Source organism: Rhinopithecus bieti, unplaced genomic scaffold (genome assembly GCF_001698545.2).
Source record: "Rhinopithecus bieti isolate Rb0 unplaced genomic scaffold, ASM169854v2 scaffold_60, whole genome shotgun sequence".
NCBI lineage: Eukaryota > Metazoa > Chordata > Mammalia > Primates > Cercopithecidae > Rhinopithecus > Rhinopithecus bieti.
In genome coordinates this window covers 332,997-356,234 of record NW_016803192.1, presented here as the reverse complement: position 1 = coordinate 356,234, position 23,238 = coordinate 332,997, and the positions used below count along the sequence as shown (strand labels likewise).

The window sequence follows — 23,238 nt, the reverse complement described above, 5'->3', positions numbered from 1 at the left end:
TGGAATCTATGAAATTCAGCCATTTAAATTGAGATAAAAACAGGTGAACCTACATAAAATATGATAACACTGTCTTGTCTTTTTATGGTATCAATTAATTAATTTAACTTTGGTTTTAATGACAAACTCAGATTAAAACTTTTTTTTCCGAGATTCTGAGACCTTTAGCTAACTATATCATATTATACTTTTCTTCTGCTTCTCCTTTAGCCTAGCATTTTCTGTGCCATAGGCTTTCTCAGGCTTCCAGTATTAGTTCTGATGGCATCATTCTATCTTGTCCTTCTTGATTACCATATAGGGAAACTTCTTCCTGGTAGTACTATGTTAGCAAAAGCCAAAAAGAAGAAAGATTGTGATGACACAGTGCATGTAAATAACAATATTAAGACTCCCTTTGATGTTCTTTTCTCAAACATAAAGAAGTTAATTTTCTCTGTTCTCTGACCATTTTGCTGCATTTAAAGTGATAAATCCCCTGCATGTTATTTGTTTGATTTTTGAAAAACTTATTGAAGCTGTCAAAATGACTTTTAATAGTTTTTCTCTTATCCTGATTCTAGGCCAGTAATTTCGTGAAGAAGGGCCTCCAGGTTTTCAGCTTCTTCTAATTCCTCCTAGGTTCCTGCCTGTAATTTGGTTTGAGCCCACATCATCAGGAAGGTCTCTTAGCAATTTCTGTACTAAACTTGCTTCCTCCTATCTCTTTGACCAATCAAAGGCTAAAAAAATTATCTTTAAAAGTTCAGCTGAGTCCAACTGAAGCTTTTCCAAAGTAAATTTTACTAACAAAATGGAAAAAAAGCTTAAACTATTTTCAAATAAAAATTTAAAGTTCAAATACAAACATTTCTTTAGGTGATTTATTCGTGTATTAATTCATTTAACTAACATTTATTGAGCCTCTGCAATATCCCAAGCACTGGGCTAGAAAGAGGAGATATCAAGATGAGCGTGACTAGTTGCGAGATACACATGGCAAAGCATGGTCATATTAGCTTCCACACTAGGTCATGGGAGCAGGACAAAGGCAATAGTTAATGCCTTTAATGCCACCTGGAGAAAGAGCTGGCTTTAAGAGGCTATGATATCTTGTCTGAGGCTGAAAGAATAGAATAGAAATATTCCCACAGACAGTGATGGAGAGTTTGCAGCCAAAAACCGCCCTTGCAAATGTCCAGGGCTAATGCTCCAGGGCAAGGTGAATGTATGTCTAAGTTTGGTAAAGGGTGAAATCTAGAGGTGAAAAAGTAAAAGATGTGGAGACCAATAAGTACAAAGTCACTTGATCGTGAGATTTCTGTGGGCCAGATTTTATCTCAAAGTAATAGGATGCTGCTGAAAGGAGGACCATAATGTGGTCAGATTTGCCTCTCTCAAGAGCAATCCTCGTAACACAGTGGTGTGACTGATGGATTGGAAAGACGTTTTAAGTGAATATGGGAGAAGATGTTATACCAAAATATATTCATAAACACCCAAACAAGAAATCATAGCTTGTAAGAAGGCAGTAATCATGCATTGAACTTACTAGTTAAACTTGATGATATGTTTCTGGAATTCAGGATAGAGACTTGAGTTTGAGACAAACATTTGGGAATCACCAGGAAATAAATAATAGTTGGGATAAGAAAGCGAATGTCACCACTGTATTGCAGTGAAGGAGAGAGATAATACCCTGGCCCTGAGCACTCTGGCATCTCATAGGCAGTTGCGTCAAGGAACACTAAAGAAGAAATTGCTTTCTGAGAGGTCAGAACAAAATAAGGTGAGAGGATCACAGAAACCAAAGAAGAAATATACACTCGTCAGATGATGCAAATGAATGTAATTATTATTTGGAATTGAAGTATTCCTTGGATTCAGAAATTATGAAAATTCAAGAGTATAGTGTGGGCCATTTCACAGATTTGTTGGAACCTTTTATAGAACCATTAGCCCAGATTTTACTGTCTTACCTCAGACTGCATAGACCTTGGGAATTGCCCTATTTATGATCTTATTTGTGATTCATCCTCTCTTCAAGAGAGCAAATAACTGCACAGAAGCCTAAGGAGCATCCCTTTAGCAGGTGAGAGTAGATAACTACTGTACATGGTTGACTGCCTCTCCTGGTAGAAACAAACCATTCAGTAGTTCCCTGACTGTGCCAGAGTTTTTCCCCAGTAAAATTCTACCACTTGACTCTTATGAAGGTCAGAAGGTGATCTGCTCATATCCTCTTTCAGCAAGTGAACTAATAAATTGCCCTCAGTTTTGCTCTGGGCATATTTTTTCCAAGATTAGTTTCTCCCTTAACAGGAAGAAAGTTAAAAACTCTTTCTCTGGCCAATTCATGTTGGCCATCTAGTACAGTGGTCCTCATCATTTTTGGCATTAGGGACTGGTTTTGTAGAAGACAATTTTTCCATTGACAGGGGTGTTGGGGAGGGGGTTGGTTTCACGATGAAACTCTTCCACCTCAGATCATCAGGCATTAGTTAGATTCTCAAAAGGAGTACGCAACCTATATCCCCGTAATGTGCAGTTCACAATAGGGTTCCCAATCCAATGAGAATCAAATGCCCCTCTGACATGACAGGAAGTGGATCTCAGGTGGTGTGCTTGCTTGCCTGCTGCTCACTTCCTGCTGTGCAGCCCGGTTCCTAACAGGCCACAGATGGCTACTGGTTTGCGGCTCCGGGGTTGGAGATCCCTGATCTAGTAGGTTTCTGATCATTGATGATTTTTATTGGTTTCTTTGAATATCTTAGACATATACACTTTTAGTATCACATATGAGACCCTCAATTTCTCAGCCAGTGTGTAGCCATTTGAATTTCTGAATTCTTACTGGTTTCCACTACTAGAAACACTGTATCATTTCCCCAGAATTTTCTTTCTTTATTACTGACCTCCTTCACCTTCTCACCTTGACCTTCTGGTTGTAGTAATCCCATTCCGTCCTACTTCTGTATTCTACTGACCCAGCAAAGCTAAATGCACCCTGACATTTTCAAGCTTACTTCTGAATCAGGCCTCTGACCTATATTACTTTCATAAATGATATACCCTTTTTTCCCCTCTTAAAAATTTTAAGACAAGTCATAGAGGACATATTATAAATGAAAGGATTCCCTCACCCCACATTATGGAAATATTATTACATACAACTTTTAAAACTCAAAAGTCATGCCTGTAATTCCAGTGCTTTGGGAGGCAAAGGTGGGAGGATCACTTGAGGCCAGGAATTTGAAAACAACTTGAGTAACACAGTGATACCCCATATCTACAAAAAAAATTTTTTGATAAAATTAGCTGGGCTTAATGGTGCACACCTCTAGTCCCAGCTACTGAGGAGGCTGAGGCGGGAGGATTGCTAGAGCCCAGGAGTTTGAAGTTACAGTGAGCTATATTGTACTCCAACCTGGGCAACAGAGTGAGACTCTGTCTCTAAAATATTTAAAGTAAAAATAAAAATAAGTCAAAACAATGCATTAAAGGAAAAAAGACATACATGTTATAGTTATATACCCTAGTATTTTAACATCTTGTTGAAATTCATTTTTAGTTTTATTTCTAGTCAGCGATCTTTAAAATATTTGCTTTCAATACATATTGTACACATAATTTTGTATCATGACTTGTTCACTAAAGGTTTCTAAGTAGAAATATTATCAAATAAATATGAGCAAAGTTAAGTGAAATTTTACTTCAGCAGCAGTACCTAAATGTTTATAAGTCATAATATTAAGCCCCTTTTATACATAATTTTAATCAACTTATTTTATTGAATTTTAATCACAACCAGTGAACATATGTAAATATTGTTAAAATTCACTGCAAGAAATAAATACTTTAAATATAACATCCAGAAAACAATATTATATTTGTTTTTATTAGCTTCTTGAACTCAACTTGTGCTAATTCAGTATACAATATTTAATAAAATATTCAACATTTTCTATACATTTATTAAAGTGTTGTTTTAATTCTGATTGTAGAAGATGAGAAATCTTTATAATTATTTGTTTGTAATTTACCCAATTATGTATCAGGCCAGAGCTTAAGAAAAGGAGAAATATTAGGCTAAAATATCAATGTTTTATTTATCCAGGAACTGCAGTCTGTATAGGTTTGTATAAATTTTGCTGCTCCCAATTTTTTGATCCCCGTTTATTTTGCAGTCTAAAAATACTTTCAACAATGGTTAAAAAGAAAAAAAAAAAGTCATTCAGGCCATCATCATATTGGCTTTGTTATCATCAATGATTCTCTGCTCCTCAAGTAAGACTAAGCATTGCAGTCTAGGGAATCTTTCTGAAGTAGCAATGCCTGGTCCCTAATGTATACTCTTTAAGCAGTATTTCCATAATTATTACCTCTTGATATAACCTAATCATTTACAGTTATGAATATCAAATAGCTATCTCCTAAGTCAACTGATTTGTCTCAGTGAATTTATTAAAATAAAGATGCATTTGTTAAAATAAAATCCCCTAATTATTCCAATATACCATTGAAAATATTTTCTTCTAAAATATTTAGCTCCCATAGTAAAAATCCTGTCTGGAAGACCTAGAAATGTCCTAATATGGCTGAAATACTACATTAAAACTTAGTATTTAGTATTTGAAAATGACAAAATGCCACATTTTATTTTAAATAAACTATGAATGTCTCTAATATACAAATAACGGACCTGAAACATGGAAAATATTTCTGAATCTAATAACTCCTTTTTGAAAGTAAGTGACATGATTAAGCATCACTTTTCTACATACGTGGTGTGACATTTTCATTTTGTTCCAAGGTATTTTACTTTTTGTGTGACTCTTGAGTTTGTAAACATGCCATAATATTTAGTGATTATATAATGATGATTTCATGGTTCTAGCTTAGTATAAAGGTAGCTCGACAGAGCAGCAAAATCGATTTCCTTTTTTCTTTTGTGGAAAGAGACAAAAGGAAATTGAATGCAAAATTTGCATTAAGACCGTATTAGAATTATGACTCAACAATCTGTTACACATGAAGTGGAAACCAGGTGTATCCAAGTGTTAGTTATTGTGCTATTATATTCAGCCAATGGGTTAAGTTCAAACAACTCTTTGTTTAACTCATGCCGTGCTGTTACCCACAATGTTCCAAATGCATATGACCTGACACTATCTCTTGTTGTCTCCTCTTGCCAAAGGTACTCAGAGACAGGACTGTCCCTAGGCAAAATCATGAAGTAGTTGAATCTTGTGTTCATTCCCTACCCTTTTGCAATGAAAATCTCACCTTAGATTCTTCCCACCTTTCTCTCCCAAGGTACCTACTCTAGTTACTCATTCCTCTGGATTTACCCTGTGTTTTCCAGGGCGCTCATGCTAACTCCTGTTCCCCATCACTCTTTGAGTATATAATATCCCTGCTCAAAAATACTCAGTCGCTCTGCAAGAGGAACTGGGCAATCAAGATCCTCTATCTTTACCTTTTGAATCTTATTTCCCACTCTCCCCTCCACATGTTCTACTGAAAATAGCTCACTCACCTTTCCATTTCTATTTACGCACTTTTTTCCATAGTATTTCTTTTGGCTGAGCTGGCCTTGACTTCTCATCTCCATCTGTGGAAATCCTCTTCATCTTTTAGGTTCTGCTCACCTGTACTTCTCTACATGCCTTATCTGTTCACCCCCAGCCTCTCTCATCTGCACCCCATCCATACCACTCATATGGCACTTAACACATATTGCTTTGTATTATAATATTTATGTATGTGTCTTGTCTCCAGGAACTATGCTGGGTGCTATACAAATGTAATCTCTTTTAAATTTCACAACAATCTGTTGAGGTAGGTATTATTAAACCATTTAACAGTTGAGGAAACTGAGGCTCAAATAGGTTAAATAATTTGCCCAAAGTCACACTACTACAAGGTAACAGAGCTAGAACTTGAACTCAGGTCTGTCTGATTTCAAAACATATGATTTCCACTGTACCTTACTGATGTCAATTCCTTTCCATCTTCTGAAAGATAGGATGGGGGTTTAAGATGAAGAAAGAGGTCAACGTAGGATTTTTTCCTTAACAAATGTGTGTTGAACAAAGAGAGTTTATTGATAATTACTGTATTCCTAGCTAGAATTGTTTGGTTAGCTAGAATCTGTAAGGAATTCAAGTGAAATGCAAGAAAAAATTCTTAAGTGGCCAGAACAAATAAGCATGGCATAAAAAGAGAATGTTCAAGATAGTTTATAATTCAGGAGGGGCTGGATAGCATTGGTCTCTCTAAGCACCGTAGGAAAATAAGTACAAGGAAAAAGAAGTAAATGTGCAGTTGACTAGGGAAGGCTTCCTGTAAGTCCCCAGAACTTAAATGATTTGAGATAATTAGTAGACTGAAGATATGACTATCATCCTAAATCTCTCATGCACTAATAATATCTCTATTGAATGTAAAGTCCATCAGTTTTATTCTACCTGCAGTGCCACATCTTGGATAAATTAGGGGAGAGAAACTTAGTGTTCCTAAGAGGGAAATCAAATTCTAAATGGACAGCTTTTACAACTGTCCTTTCTAGTTCCTGAGACCAGAGAGTTTCAGCTAAGCCCTGGACAGCTCCATTCTGTGTTCAGCCTATGGCCAGGCTCCAGCCGGTCATGTGGCGGACACTTCATCCCTGGGAAGAATTTAAACTTAGAATCTCTGTTCATCTTGACACCACTAACCTTTTGCCTCTCCCAAAAAACAAAAACCCTTTTTTCATTTCTGTTGTTGTATTCTCTTCTCATTTCTCAGTCCTCCAGCTTGTCATATTATCAGTTGCATATTTCTTTAACATGAATGAGATTCTTAAATTTAAAGAGATCATGCAGTTATCATTAAACATGTGTTCTCAGTGCACCTCTGTTAACTTCTGACAGTCATTTCAATTCTGTTTGTGAACTCCGTTTCAATTTATGTATGCTCCCTTTATACCAATTCCATTCATATATGGCTCTACACTTTTGTTCCTCATACCAATCTTCATAATAATTTAAAATTTATTATTTATGGAAAGAATGCATGCAATCTAAGCTGAAAGCAGCAGGCTATACTGTACATCAGACCTTCTGTTAGAAGATTGAGAATTTTCATGTCATTTATAAGCTAAATTTGAAGAATTCGATGAGCCCAACAAGAAAACCATCCTCAACCACAATGGAAAAATAAAAAAAAAACTCAAACAGGAAAGATATTTTGTTTTCTTTAAAATGTCTATGGTTTCTTATCCTTTACAAAAGTCTTCATAGCTCATCCAAGTTTTTTCTAACTTTTTATTTTGGAGAATTTATAGACTCACAGGAAGTTACAAAATAAATGCACAGTGACGTCCTATTTACCTTTTACTAAGTTTCTCCCAATTCTTATATTTTAAGTAATTATAGTACACTATCAAAGCCAGGACATTGATGTTGATCTAATTCTGTTTTAAATTTGAAAAAAGAAAAAAAAAATCCACGCTAAAGATAATCTGGACAGTTTTAAATTCCATTCAACATTGTAAGCTTTGTTAAGTATTAACCATGTTGACAATCCTGGTAAACAAAGGATAGTATGCCCATAGGGCCACAGAGAAACTTTCCCCGTATTGTTGGATATGATACTCAGGTCTAATTTAATTCTTGGGCCAATGTCATAGCCAAGGAATGGAAAGGAGCCCATATCAGAAGACTTGGGTTGAAATCTGGTTCTGCCTCCAAATGTGTGACCTTGAGCAAGTCACTTGACCTTTCCAAGCTTCAGTGTCTTCATCTATAAAATGGAGAAAATACTCCTCCTGCCTACTTCATAGGATTGTTGTGAGGATCAAATGTGATGATGTACATGAAGGAACAAGGTAGACTGTGAATCAGCACTCATGAAGTTTATATTCTTCTCAGAAACTATGTCCAGTTATAGAGAAGTGTACTTTTTCTGAGGTGGTCTTATTCCTAAAAACAAAACAAAACTACCTCTTTATTAGCCATGTGTTCTAGAATTTTCATCATATGTAAATGACCTCCCCTTTCTATCACTCTTGTTAAGGTAAGAAATAGCAATATATCGAACAAGCACTCTGGACTCATTACCTACACACCCTTTAGGCATACGGTCTATTTTAAATAAATTTTTAAAACATTTTCTTCTTTAAGATTGAATGCATTTTAAGTAGCTTTTATTTTTATCCTAACTGCAGGATTCATTCTTACTTTTTTATCATGCCATGAGACGTACAATAGGTGTTCTTGACAATAGTGTGAAATTATAAGAATGTGAGGTTAGACAGTGGATGTTTCAAGAAATAAAAATGGAAATCATCCAAGCTGCATTGTTTCTTGATATGTCTGAATATATAACATAAACTCCCAACTCACTGGTATATTCTGGTTTGTGGATAGTAAAAATGCTAGTCTTGGCAGTAAGAGTAGAGATATATATAGAAGAAAACAAACTTAAATCATGGAAAGTAATGATAAGAGTCTTTGTGTGTACTAAATGTTTTGGGCACCACAATAAAAATGTTAAGATTTGTTTTCTTCCCTCTTTATCCTGTATATAGGCTGGCATGGCTTTGACCTATGACCCCACAGCTGCCATACAGAATGGGTAAGTAGATCACATTTTCTTTGTTTTAATTGTGAATAGATTTTTGAGCTCTGAATCAACACCAAAGAAAATGTTCAAATTCGTTTTGCTTTTGTTTTACATCCTTAAACACAAACTTTAAACCAAGTATTTTTCATCATTGTAATTTTTTTCTTCCTATAATTTTTTCTGATCTCCCATTCTCACAATGCCTCTGCCCACATTAAACCCTGTTCTGTCTCTCTCTCCTTCCCTCCATCCCTCTCTGTCTCCCTCCCTCTTTCTCTGTCTTTGGAGAACAGGTTAAGCTAGACTGAGAGAATAATAACTCTAGAGTTAGCTTTCAAACACTTTTTGTTGTGTGCCCAAGTCAATTTATTCTTTCTTTCTGGTGATCAGGGAAATGATAATGGAGGAAAGTCAAGTTAGTAACTCAAGTGAATGCATCTTCATTTTAATAAGAACCTGGAAATTTGTATCCACCTACTTAGAACAAGTCATATAGCTTAAACTTCCTCCTCTGAAAAACAAGTGTGAAACTACATGGTGTGGCATCTCTAAAATTCCATGACTTCTAAATATCTTTTGTTGAAACTTTCTTCTTACTTCCTAATATCTTTGCTTAGGCTGTCTTGTATTTGCCAATAATTATTTTTTGGTTGTTTGTTTATTTATTTTCACTGTCTTTTATTTTGGTATCTCCATGGCTTTCAGTAGTCTGTCTTTCATTCTCGGTATGAAGACCTCATTGAAGATCAACATAGAGGGTAGAATGAATTAAACTTCATTTTCTATTTTGTCAATTGCCTCTAAAGAAAATCTGTGGGATCTTGAAAGTATTTAAATAATTACCTCTTATTCTTATATTATTCATTCAGGCAGTCATACATCCAGTCATTCAACAAACACCCAGTAAGTATCCCAGGCACAATACTATGTTCTATAGATTAAAAGAAAATGTATGATATGAGACCCTTTCCTTCAAGAGGCTCACAGTCTACTCATCCATGAAAAAGTAAAACTTAATGGTAGACTAGGGTAGGAGTATAGTCCTTTGTCCTTGGGTTGATTAAAATTTCCCTCTGGAAGTGAAAATTAAGGATATCTTTTCATATATCCAATAGGCATTTACTTATTTCCAACAAGGTGCTATAAACTTGGTATGTAGAAAGAAGTAAAGATATGGAGAAGAAAGTCCTCTAGAACTGTGTTATATAGTTGGAGATAAATAATGAACTCAGAAAGTAAAAAATAAGGCATTCTATATTGTGATAGTGACTGAAAATAGATGTTATAATGGAAAGGAATGACATTTACTGAACACATATTATGTGCAAAGTACTTTATATTTATAATTTAGTGGCATATAGTTTCAAATGAATACATGTGATTACAATTAGAAATTTATATTGGAAATTTATACAAAGGAAAATAGAAACAATAGTTCAAAAAATACCTGTATGCCCACTAATTAGATTCAATAGGTATTCATATTTTAGAATATTTTACATGCATGCATATGTATGCAGGTGTGTGTTATATATACATATGTATCTACCTATCTATAGTATGTATTATGTATATATATACATATCTACCTGTCTATAGTATTTATCTATGTATCTACTTGTAAAAAGTATCTTGTTGCCCAAGGCTCTGTGCCAAGGATTGGAGATGCAGCAGTGACCCAAACATAACTTGTTTTTGCATTTATAAAGCTTAGATTGTTAAGGATATAAATAAAATAACAATTAACTTTTATACACAATTATGTAGTCAATTATTAAATTAAAATGATGCTAAACATTTTTAATTAGAAATATTGATACTTTTTGCTGGATCATATCACAGTAAAATTTAAACATAATATTTCTAACTTTCTACATCTTCAAAATAAAGACGTTAGTCACATGATAAAATATCGTCACATAAAATGAAATCAGTAGTAATTTCAAAATATCATCTATTGTCCAGATTATTTTTAAACTTTGTTCAGTTGCCCCAAAATGTATTTTACAGCTGGATGATTCTGAAGCAAAATCAAAAAGTCATATCAAAATACCTTATATGAATTATTTCATTTATTTATATCATATTCCTTTTGGATGAGTGTTAATATCCCACTTACAGATAAGAAAATGAGGCCATGTAGTCCGAGGCAGAGCTAGGAATCAAATGCTAGTCTGTAACACTAAATAGAGCCTTCTGTCTTTGTCCAGCTAGGACAAAGAGAAGGCTATATGGAAGCAATGAGATTTGACATAGGCTATCCAGAATGACTTAGTTTATCATGGATAGACATTAGGAAAAATGCTTATTGAGAAAGTGGACTGGTATGAAGGGAAGTGGAGTTTGTAGAGATAAACAATCCAACAAGTTTTACTGGGGTGAAAGTTTCTTGTGAAGGAGTTTTATAAGTTTAGAACATTTTTTTGGTGCCAGATTTAGAAGTTCAAGTATTTGGTTTTTACTTCATAAGCCTGGGGAGTAATTATTGTTTCTTTTTTAGCAACAGAGTGGTGCGATATAAATAATGAAGACTATATTGGAGCAGGAAAATCCTCCTAGTAGGAAGCATCATTAAGAGGATATTAAAATAGTCCAGTTATAGAAGTGTAAGAGTTTGTTCTAGAGTGGCCTATGTATGAATGGAAGAAAGAAATCAAAAGGAGAGACAACCGTAAGAAACTTTCCAATCATGCATTAAGCAAGTGGCCACCAAACAATCCTACATTCAGGGTTATCCATCAAGGGCTGGGGACATACTGTTGAATAAGACACAACCAGTCTTTACTCATCTACATTGTGCAAAGGAAATCAACATTAAAAGTATTTTATTACTTATATACCATAAGCACCCAATGGTGAATTGTAGGGTGTTATGAATGGTCTAGCCTTGCTGGAGTGGTTAAAACTTCTCTAAACAAGTGATGCCTTGAGCTGAGCTCTGACAACATGTAATGACCAACTATAACTGGATGTTATATTTGATGGCAAAAGAGAGAAACGAAAGTGAACCTGTGGTATCAGCAGAAAGACAAGGAAATAAAGTGAAGAAAGATGATGTTATGGTTAGGCTTTGTGTCCCCACCCAAATCTCATATTGAATTGTCATCCTCATAATCCCCATGTGTCAAGAGAGAAACCAGGTGGAGGTAATTGAATCATGAGGGTGGTTTCCCCCATGCTGTTCTCATGATAGTGAGTTCTCACAAGATCTGATGGTTTTATAAGAGGCTCATCACCCTTTGCTTGGCACTCATCCCTTCCTGCTGCTTTGTGGATAAGTTGTCTTGCTTCCCCTTCACCTTCTGCCATGATTGCACATTTCCTGAGGCCTCTCCAGCTGTGCTGAACTGTGAGTCGATTAAACCTCTTTCCTTTATAAATTACCCAGTCTCAGGCAGTTCTTTATAGTGGTATGAAAATGGGCTAATGTAGATGATATGCTCAATTTCAAACATGCCTGATTAATGTCTCACTAAGACTCACTAAGTCTCACTAAGACAAACTAAGAGTCATTAAGACAAAAAAAGATCAAGAGTCAGTGGTAAATGTAGAACTGAAGTTAGGGAATGATAATTTCTTATGCATGGCTTTAATCAGTCATTCTCTAATGAACAGTTTAAAATTCTCCAAAGACATAATTTCCCAAAAACTTTTAATTATTACAAATCAACAATAGAAAATAAATTGAGGTTTCAACTCCTAATCTGAGAAATCCAAGGTGAACTTTGGGCAGTGCAATGTTCGAGGCAGCGAGCACAGCCTAGAACACAGTGAACATTTCTCTTTTTTCCTCAAAGTTTCCACCTGACATTTCAGGTTACCACCCCTGGATCCTATTGGGGTTGATGCAGGTACATCTGTCAACCTTAAATCACCTGAAATATGAAATGTCTCTATACCTTACATTAACACTATAACATTGTATCCTTTAAACTATTTGAAGAGTTGCAAAAATGGTTCACCCTCTGCCATTACCCACTTAGATATTTACAACAATGAATATTATTTTCCTCAAGAAACAAACTTTAGTTAAGATGCTGAAGATATCCAAATCAAGAGATTTTATATACTATTATATTATCTCATATTATATTATCTAATCCCATATCGCTAATATTATATAATAAATAATTTTAGTCCATTGAAAGTAGGCATATTATCTTTCCTCACTTTATTTTCTTGTCTTGCTGCTAATGATAGCACCAGTCCCTCTCTTCAGTACTTAAGGTGCACCAAATATTCCTACCCACTTTTACCAGTCTTACTCAGAGTTTGGTCTTTTCTCACCTTCTTTCTTATAATTGCTCTCGTCTACCTCTCTTGCTTTCAGGAAAGTAAGACTCCCGAGTCTATACTTCAAGTATGTAACTAGCTTCAGAGATCAATGACCTGTGGTTTAACTTACTAGGTATTGCTACTATGTCTTTGTCCCAAACTGAGGTCATTATCCTCATCAATATATTGTAATACAAACTACACAAATTCAAACAAAACACACATATCAAATTTTGTTTTCCTTTGTTTTAAATTCTCTCTAAAGCCATTAGGTTATGATCTCCACTCCTCCGGGCTCTTTCTTATCCTATATTCTTCAAAAAAAAACTAGTCATTAAGATTTATGCAATCTATATCTGATGTATATCTTCAACCCAGCCCTTCCTCCCTGCCACTGGTTGAATTTCTTCAATTACCATTTTCTACCACACTAAGTTTTTTACTCCCTTTAACATACCTCCCCCCACAAACAACTTTCACATTTATTTTTTAATAATTTTTAAGCAAACGTAACTACAGAAATCACCTGTCTACTTGGCTTAAAGTATTACGTGGCCTTTACTAACTACAGAACAACACTCAAACTCCCCTAGATAGTACAAACAGAATTTCATAATTTGGTTACTGCCACTGAACTGGACTGTCTGTGATTCTTGGAACATCCCATGCTGCTTTGTACCTCTGTGTCTTGTTGAACGTGGAATTCTCTCTGCCTGAGTTCCTATATGGTAAAACTCACTCCCCATGACCCCACCACCACACACATACACATGTACACACACCATATAGATATGAGTATTAGTAACTACATCATAATATGCTTTTTTAAAAAAGCATAATACACTTTTTTAAAGTACTGTTTTCATTTCAAGAACATCATTAAATCATACCAGGCAGAACTAGTTATGCTATTCGTCATAAGGAAAACAGTTTAAGCAATGGTTAAGAGTGAAAACTTCAGAATCATCCTACCTAGGAATGCATCCAAACTCTGTCATTTACCAAATGTGTGATTATGGACCCATTGTCCATACTTTAGTTTCTTCCTCTGTGAAATAAAGATGATAATATCAGCACCTTTTCATAAAGCTTTGTAAAGATCAAAGGAACCTGGTGTGGTACCAGATAATGATCAATGTAAATGTTGACATTATTGTTGCCCTATGTTTGGCATTACCATGATAGGTTTGATAATTAGTCTTTTTTATTATGTAGTTCTTGATACCCATATCTATAATAGTTCCCTGCTAGAATATAACTCAATGAAGATAAGCACCATATCTTTTTCATTTTCATAGACTGTTTAACTCAGTATTGTGAATGCTAAATCAGGACTAGGAAATGTGACAGATGACATCTGCTTGGCTCCAACAAGTTGACCTCAGGGAAACCATCCTCCTCCCCAGCCATCAAGTCAGCCTGTCCCTATGTAACATATTAACCTAATTCTCCTAAAATATTACCTCTAGTTTCACCCAAAGCAGCCAAACTGCCCATGAGTTTCTCTGTCTTGAGTGAAGGATAGAATTTTGGAAGCCTTGGACTATCCATTGTGTTGTTGGCAATAAGAAGATAGAAAGTTTAATTCAGAAATTAAAGGGATAGGAGAATTGTAGCTAATTAATCTTATTTATTTGATACTTCCTTATAGAAATTATTTTTAAAGTGTTTTGCTTGTCTTTGGTTTCATCACCTTTATATGGTAACATTCCCAATGGTAGGACACCAGTAGAACAACCATTTCTATGCATGTGAGATGTCACACAAATATTTTCCCAACATACTATTTCTTGAGTTAACATTGGGACATGCCTCTTAGAGGTGTGGAAGCTGATTTAAACAACTTACTTAGCATACCAAGGAGCCTAACATAAGTGTCCATAATAAAGCATATTATTCCTCATTCTCATTGCTGTATTCAATTAGGCAGCAAATCTAACTTAAAGATAAGTAACTTAACAGAAAGGTAAATATTACGGTAGAGAAGAGCCTGGTCCCATTTTACATAGAACACAGGGTATCCAAAGATGTAGTTGAAACTTACTCCAATACAGTTAATATTGTTCAACATTGCTTAATGCTGATTCACTTGAGTTCAATAAGCTTAATACATTTGTTTCAACTTTCTGTCTACAGTATAGTTTAAAATTAGAAAAAAGAAAATGTTCACATCATATTAGGAACAATGGACATAAATACAAGTCTACTATCAGATAGAATGCAAAATTATTATGATTAAACCACAAAGTACTATAAGATATATGTCTATATTAACTTTTGTATGTATAAAATGCTTCTGAAGGAGTACACAAGAAAGCATGATGGTGATTATCTGGGAAGGACCAACAGAGTGGTGGGAAATAGGGTGAGAGGGAAACTTGTCTTTTACTGTTTGCCTTTTATATTTTTTCAAAAGAAAAGCAAATTATTTCCATAGGACTGTGCAGGAAAGGCAAGTGTGTTCTGAAGAGGAATTGGGAAGGCTTCTTGGTAGTGCACTGACGTGAGCTTTTCCTCTTGGAGAGGTGCCACATCCTAGCTGACCGACATATTTTGTGATCCTATGGAATCCTGTAGCTGTAAACTAAGCCATAGGGATTTTTGAGTATCTTAAGCCAGTATGTGTCTGAGTTGTAGCTAGTAGGTTAAATTGTGTAAAGAATTACATGGCCTGAATCTCATAACCTTCACATGAACACAGAAACATGAAACTGAAATAAAGACTCCCGAAGTTCGCTTGATTGTTAGCTAAGGAAGAACAAACATTTCATAACTACACCATGGTGAATCTGTGCTGTTTGCATTTTAGGCAGTAGAAGATGTCAGTTCTGTCATCTGCCTGAATCTATCCAAGTTATCACTTAAGCAATTAGATCAATATCACTTTTATCTAGGACTCTGAAGGGTAGAGTGAAGAAGTGTCTGAGTCACAACAGAAAAGTAAAAACCTTAGCAATTTTTACTATAGGCTAACTTACAAGAATAAAAATGTCCATTCTCTTAGAGCTATCTGGTAAAACTCTGTAATTTGTTTTTCCTATTGCTCTATTGCTCTTTTAACAATCCAATATGAAATTCCATCCTTTCCAAGATGAACAGGGGAGGTGGGAGATTTTCCCTCCCATATTCAAAATCTCATCTTTCCTGTGCCCTTTTCATTGAGAGCTGCTGTGTAAAAGCCTCTTGGATTGTTTTATTTGAATAAAATATATTCTTGGGGGAGATGTGAAAAAGAATGTTTTCTATAGCATTGGTTTGCTGGCTGCTTTATATGGGCATTTGATATTAAGCAATATGGAAACCTTATGTTATTACACTAGGAAAGGAATCTAATGTGAAGGATACGTTGGGATGAGAATAAAAATGACCAATAACTTATTCATCTTGTACTATTGTGTTACCCTGAGGATAGTATTCATGGTTCCAGCCCTAACAGTATTGCCTGTGGACATGAAACACAAGCCAGTGCTGTTTATTTCAATGCATAAATAGGATTTGTTTTTGTACAATGAAAAAAAAATTCTACCCTGGGGTAATTGATATATTCATGTTATTTTTATTGTCAGTGAAGTAAGATTTTACCATGTTGTTACTGACTGCAAATCCCCTGAAGATGACTTTTCCGCAGGCAAAATAATGTCCTATTAGTGACCTAGATTTGCATTTTCTGGATTTCTGGAGGACACTTGCTTTAATGCCAAAGAACCAAGTAATTCTTTGCATTCCTTGAAAATATTAAGTTTTTCAAAGGCTAGCTTAGACTTCCGTGGATCATACTTAGTTTATGTCTCTTATCCACTTTGGTATTTAATATTTTGCTCATGTAAAAGAAACCTCCCCAGAAGTAACTAGCTCATGTGCTTAAGCAGGGTATCGCAATCTTGATGTTACTGCCATTCAGGACTAGAAAATGTTTGCCATAGGAGCTGTTCTATGCAATGTAGCATGTTTAGCAGCATCCCAGGCCTTTACCCACTAGATGCCAGTAGCTCCCCACTCTGCTCCAGTTGTGACAACAAAAAATGTCTCCATACATTGCCAAATGTCTGCTGGAGAGCAAAATCACCTGTAGCTTAGAACCAGTGGGTTAAGTGCAAAAGAGGCACTTGATATATACATAATGCCATGTGAATCTTCGTGAAGAAGTAAACTTTTACCAGGAAAATAACTTGTTAAACAACTCATTCCCATTTTCTGTAACATTTGCAAGGCATAATGAATAATGCATAGATTACCAAATACAAAATCATTAATTCACATGTTTTGAATTACCTCATTTTGTTATTCTGCCTAGAAAGTTCCCAAATAGCGTGACGTCTCTGCTTGAAGTATTTATTTATTTTTATTTTTTTTTAATGTGATGCCTGTGTGAAAATGTTTTCAAACCCTGACCATGGCAGGGACTGAGAAAAAGCTAAGAGATTTGGAAACACATTCTGTAGTTCTCTCCTTGGAGTCTGGCCTTGTGTATTTTCTTTAGATATGGTACCTCTAAGCCTCAGATGCAATAGTAGCCTCTCCTGTCATGGTTTAAACAGGGTGTATATTTGGAGTTGAGAAGAGTTTATTTCAGAATATTAGAATTAGGAGATCAAGACGGTATGCCAAGTCCGTTCTTCCCGGAACATTTTCAGTTCTAAATGACTCTCTGAGTTGAGTGGCAGTATTGGAATTTGCTGGGAAGTATGAAATGTAATTCTTGTTTGATGGATAGGATTAGAGCAGATAGAACAAAAATGCATTAAATTTTCCCCCAAGGGTTCCTTTTGCTAGTATCAGTTTACTTGGCTGCTTTCTTTATGTTTCTGTTCTCTGTTTTCCCCATAGAATTTCCTGTAAACTTTGCCTGTCAATCCAATCTTTATTGCTTTCATTTTTAATACTCCAATTGGCGCATTTTACAAAATAGACCAGCCACGCTAAAATGTGACGTGTGGTTTGCTTTGTCTGTACAAGAGGCTGAACCTGGATTTCTACCAGAAGTTAAACCACTGCACGGCGTATGAGGAGGGCTGTTTGTTGAGTGGCCTTGGATGCCTCACGTGTCATTATGAGCCTCAAATACTGTTCAGTGCCTCACAAATAAGATCGTCAAAGAGAAGACCTAGAAGAATTTTCAAATGCAAACCATGATTTTCATAGAAAAGGACTGTTTTGTTTTGTGTTTTCTAGTTTCTAATGCCCCTGCATGCTTAGAAAGTAGGTACATTATTTAAGCTTCCTCTTAGCATTTAATATGTGATGTTGGACCATCTTCTCCGGGCTGTCATTCCTCAGCTTCCTATCTCTTTCAGGTACCCTTCTCCTATGGTCCCGCCACCATGGCATTGCCCTTCCTGTATGGTAATCACTGCTGAATTCCACAAGCTGCTCTGCATTTATTCATTCATTGAACGTACAGTTATCAAGTATCTGCTATCTCCCAGGCTCTGTTCTAGGCAACAATACTGATATACACTCAGCCCCCTTGGACCTGACATTCTAGAATGAGAAATAGCCAATACATTGTATTTGTCAGTTCAGGCTGCCATAACAAAGTGGCTTGATTGATTTGGTGGCTTAAACAACAAAAATTTATCTTTCCTCAGTTCTGAATGGTAGAAATTCAAGATCAATGTACCTGATTCTGGTAAGGGCTCTCTTCCCCTGGATTGTAGATGGCTGCCATCTTTTTTGTTTACTTGTTTGTTTGTTTTTTGAGAAAAGGTCTCACTCTTGTCCAGGCTGGAGTGCGATAGCACAATCACGGCTCACTGCAGCTTCGATCTTCTGAACTTAAATTATCTTCCCACTTCACCTCCCAAGTAGAAGGGAATACAGACATGCACCACCATGCCCAGCTAATTTTTGTGTTTTTGTAGAGATGGGGTCTCACCATGTTGCTCAGACTGGTCTCAAACTCCTAGGGCTTGTTATGTCCTTACATGGCCTTTCCTCAATGTGTGCGTGTGAGAGAGCCTGAGTGAGCTGTCTGATATATCTTCTTAAAAGAACACTAATCCTATTTCACTAAGGCCCCACCCTTATCTTCTCATTTAACCCCAATTACTTCCTTAGACACCCCATCTTCAAATACAGCCACAGAAGGAGTTAGAGCTTCAGTATGTAAATTTAGGGGATCACAAACATTCAGTCCATAATATATAAAAAGAATTTTTTAAATTACCACTTCAGATAGTGATAAGAGAACTATACAAATAAATCAGGAGAAAGGGATAGAAAACAATTGGGGTAGACATGGCAGTTGCTAATTTAGCTATAATCCTCTCTGAAAAAGGGAACAGTGGAATGAGACCAGAAATGTAAAAGAGGCAGCCTTATAAAACTTTGAAGAAGCGAGCATTTTAGGTAGAAAGAACTGCAAGTTCAGTGTAGAGACGACAGTGAGAATGATGAGATTACAGGACAGAAAGCAGTTTGGTTGAATCCTAGTCGGCTATGGAGAAAAGGTTAAGAAAACAATATCAGAGAAGTAGGCAATAGCTTGATTGTGCTAGCCAGTGCAAGAAGTGAACATTTGTTTTCATGGCAATGGAAAGTCTATGGAGAGCTTTAGGCTGATTAATACCTAAATATGGTACAATTTAAGTGACTAAATAAAGAAACTCAAAGGGATATTTTACAGTCTTACCCGTCTTTGTTAGATATAGTAAATGTTGAATAATTTTTTAAAATGAAAAGATGAATGTTTTCTTACATAGTAATTATCTTTTTTAAAAAATCAGGTTTATTAGATATAATTTACATACAGTATATTCACTCTCTTTAGTGTACAGTTCTATGATTCTGACAAATACATACAATCATGTAACCACCACCACAATCAAGATGTAGAACAGTTATCTCCCCTCCTCAAAATCCCTCGTGCTCATTTGGAATCAACCCCTTCCTCCACCCCTCTATAGTTTTGCCTTTTCCCTAGTGTGATATAAATGAAATTACATAGTATATACCCCTTTGAGTGTGACTTCTTTCATTTAGCAAAATTTACTTGAGATTCCTCATGGTGAATGTTTCAGTGTTATTTTCCTTTTATTGCTAAGTTGTGTTCCATTGTATGGATGTGCCACAATTTGATTATTAATTCAGAGGAAGGACATTTGTTTCCAGTTTGGGGCAAGCATGAATAGTCTCTATAAACATTTGGATTAAAGTTTTCCATAAACAAAATTTTATTTAATTTTGGTTAGTATGGAGAAATGGGACTACTGGGCCATAGGGAATGTGTATGTTTAGCTTTAAAAGAAACTGCAAAGCTGTTTTCCAAAATGGGTGTAATGTTTTGCTTTCCCAGTAACATTGAATGAGAATTCCACTTTCTCTGCATCCTTGTCAGCTGTTAGTATTGTCTTTAAAAACAAAAAAACTTTGCATTATCTCTTTTTGTCATTCTATCAGGTGTATAGTCAGTGGCTTCTTTTAAACATCACAACTATAAATTTATGGGTCTGGTGAGTATGGATAGTAAGAATGTAATGTATGATGGGATAATTTTTTCATCTACACTGTTTTTTTTTTTACCCAAAAGAGTATGATCTTATCAAATCATTGTTAAGGTTAAAGTACATTTAAGACTATAATTTAAGTACATTTAAGACTATATCTTTGCTTGAAGACTTTTATACAAAATAAGCTTAAAGAATTTATTCCTTGAATCCTNACTGTTTTTTTTTTTACCCAAAAGAGTATGATCTTATCAAATCATTGTTAAGGTTAAAGTACATTTAAGACTATAAGTACATTTAAGACTATATCTTTGCTTGAAGACTTTTATACAAAATAAGCTTAAAGAATTTATTCCTTGAATCCTGACAACCTTGAATTCGAGTCCTCCCATATTTCATGGGAGTCTAGTGGGATGCTTTCTTAGAAAGGCAACTCATGAAAATCTCTATTTAAAATCTCAGTGACCCCTGAGATTGGATGAAATCTTTGTCTCACAAATTCCAAGCTCAGTCATACTATTAAAAAAAAATAAACCATACTAATTGAGTTTTGCTGAAAGTACAATAAAGTGAAAGAATTATACCGTTATTTCTCACATGCATTTTTCCAACCTATCCTCAAATCGCTGACATACTCCATCTCAGGCAACCTGATTTTGTCTGTTCTGTGGCTGGTCACTCTAGCCTTTCATTTACCAGTAAGACATGGGGGAAACACAATTTAAAATTCTGCTGAAGGATTTGAGCATTCGATAACTCATGGACTTGACAGTATAGTGTGGCAGAAATGGACATTTCGCTGATTTTTATATCCAAAAACTACCCTTTAATGGATCTCCAGAAGAATCATCCCTCCTCTGATTTGTGAATTCCTGATCTTGTAGCATTCTACAATTGTTCAGTGAAGGGCTCTGGAGTACTAGAACATTCAGTGTTTTTACAGAGTCTATAGGAGCGTATCATATAGTCTTCAGTGTCTCTGCCAGTGCCTTGACGTAATCCAGAAAGCATTCCTATTCCAACCTCAATTCAAATTGTCCTGTTGCTTCTCTTTTCATGGAGAAAGTATTTTCTGCATGAGGGCATGGACCTATGCCTAACACAAAATATCCATAACTTTCTAGGAACTAGTCTTTATTTCCTGACTGAAGACACAGATGCAGTTCCTGTATTTGTAACATCAGTCACTTTTGTAAAGCTTGGTGCTTTCATTTTGACTTTCTTTCAAAGCCTTTTAAACAACACTCAGCTTTTCTCCTCCTGCTGGTTGGAGACAGTATTCAACTTACCTGGCATAAGGAAGATTTTGTGCAGCTAATTTCATAAGATGACTCCGAGTCATTTCATTCAGAGCTACTTATTTCTCTTAGTGGATTCAAATAATGTAAATCTGGACATTCCTGTTAACGGTTGGTGGAAAAACATGCGGGTGGAAATATGTCTTTCCCATAGGTACTTGAGAGCATTTGAGTAGAGGCCAGGCATGTAGCAACTTCGTGAATCTTCTTTTTTTTGTTTTCTGTTTGCAGATTTTATTCTTCACCGTACAGTATTGCAACCAACCGCATGATTCCACAGACATCTATCACGCCATTCATTGCTGCTTCCCCTGTCTCCACATACCAGGTATGTCCGGTTTCCCTGCACCTTAGGAGATATCCTTCTTGCAGTAATACACTATTTAGAGGCAAAAAGGACACAGTAGAATGAAAAGAAAACATTTCTCATACACTTTAATCACATCTTAATGTAATAATACTCAAGTTATGAGTTAGTCTATACTTTCAAGAGCCTGTTTGCATCAAGTCACTGGATAATAAAATCCACTATGCGTTTCATTCTTCCTGCTGAGTTTTCATGATTATGCTACTTTCCAACCAACCTTAATACAGCTCTCTCACCACTGGGAAATTATTTTGTTTGTTGTCTGGTATTTTGGTTGTTCATGTTCCCTATTGTGTCTTTTCTAAAAGCACATTTCTAGCAATTCCTTCACTCACTCCAGGATATTTTGTCACTGTCATCTCATTTTGTCATGGTTGTCCTGGTAAAGCTACATAGATAGATGTTAAATTCTACTTCCCAAGAAACAGAAGAAATTATCAAAGTGGTAAAAAGTTGTTCCTATTCCCTGCTGTTATTTCATTCTCAGTTCCAGAGAGACCTAAAGAGACCTCAGGGGTTCTGCATGTTGAAATGCTGGAAAGTCTGAGACTCAATGTGTGTCATCAACTAGATATTATAGCCAGTTAATTCCAAGTACATAGGTGGATTAAAATAGTCACATTTCTCCCTCAAACAATACTCCTTATTTTATTCCTCTGAGTTATTATGTATGTGATATTAATCTCCTCTCTACCTAATATTGTTCTTCAAACAGTTCTTCCAATTCTAATTAGAAAACGCCTATATATATATGCTGCATGTAGAAAGTGTCTAGTGTCATTTCTTAAAAGTTTGGAGGGAGAAAGAGAGAATGCAAGCATGTGTATGCATGTGCTTCTTGAATTTTGCAGCTGGTGGGGGTGGATGTTATATAATGGGTAAAACTGTAATGCTGCTGACTGCTACTAATTCAGTGAAGTTTTGCCTTGTTCAGTCACTATATACTTCATTTCAGGATATCCCAGCTGTCATAGAATCAAACTTAAGACTATGTGCACTTTTCCTTAACTGATTTCCCCTGAAGCAGATCATTTTCTTTCTTTTTCTGCACTCAGATTCTTGAAACATATCCGTGGGCAAATGGAATAGATTTTTCATTTGAATTACATTAGAGGGTCTCTGAATGGCTGATTTCTTAATTGCCTTTCCTTGGGACCCATGAGGCTATGTGCAGGTGCTGTTCAGTTTTTGTTCTTCCTGCAGGCCTGCCTGGTTGTAATGTGCGTGTGTGTGTGTGTGTGTTTCCTTTTTTTTTTTTTTTTTTTTT

General features: G+C 35.6%; 1 protein-coding gene across 9 annotated transcripts in view; it reads left to right on the top strand.

The window, feature by feature from the left end:
- Positions 1-23,238, top strand: part of RBMS3 (RNA binding motif single stranded interacting protein 3) — a 763,768-nt gene that overhangs the window by 623,800 nt on the left and 116,730 nt on the right. For all 9 annotated transcript variants that reach the window (XM_017868338.1, XM_017868350.1, XM_017868345.1 and 6 more), the window contains exons 8-9: positions 8,552-8,598; positions 21,836-21,932. In XM_017868338.1, the coding sequence (XP_017723827.1) occupies positions 8,552-8,598; positions 21,836-21,932 (144 nt within the window). The remainder of the gene's footprint in view (positions 1-8,551; positions 8,599-21,835; positions 21,933-23,238) is intronic.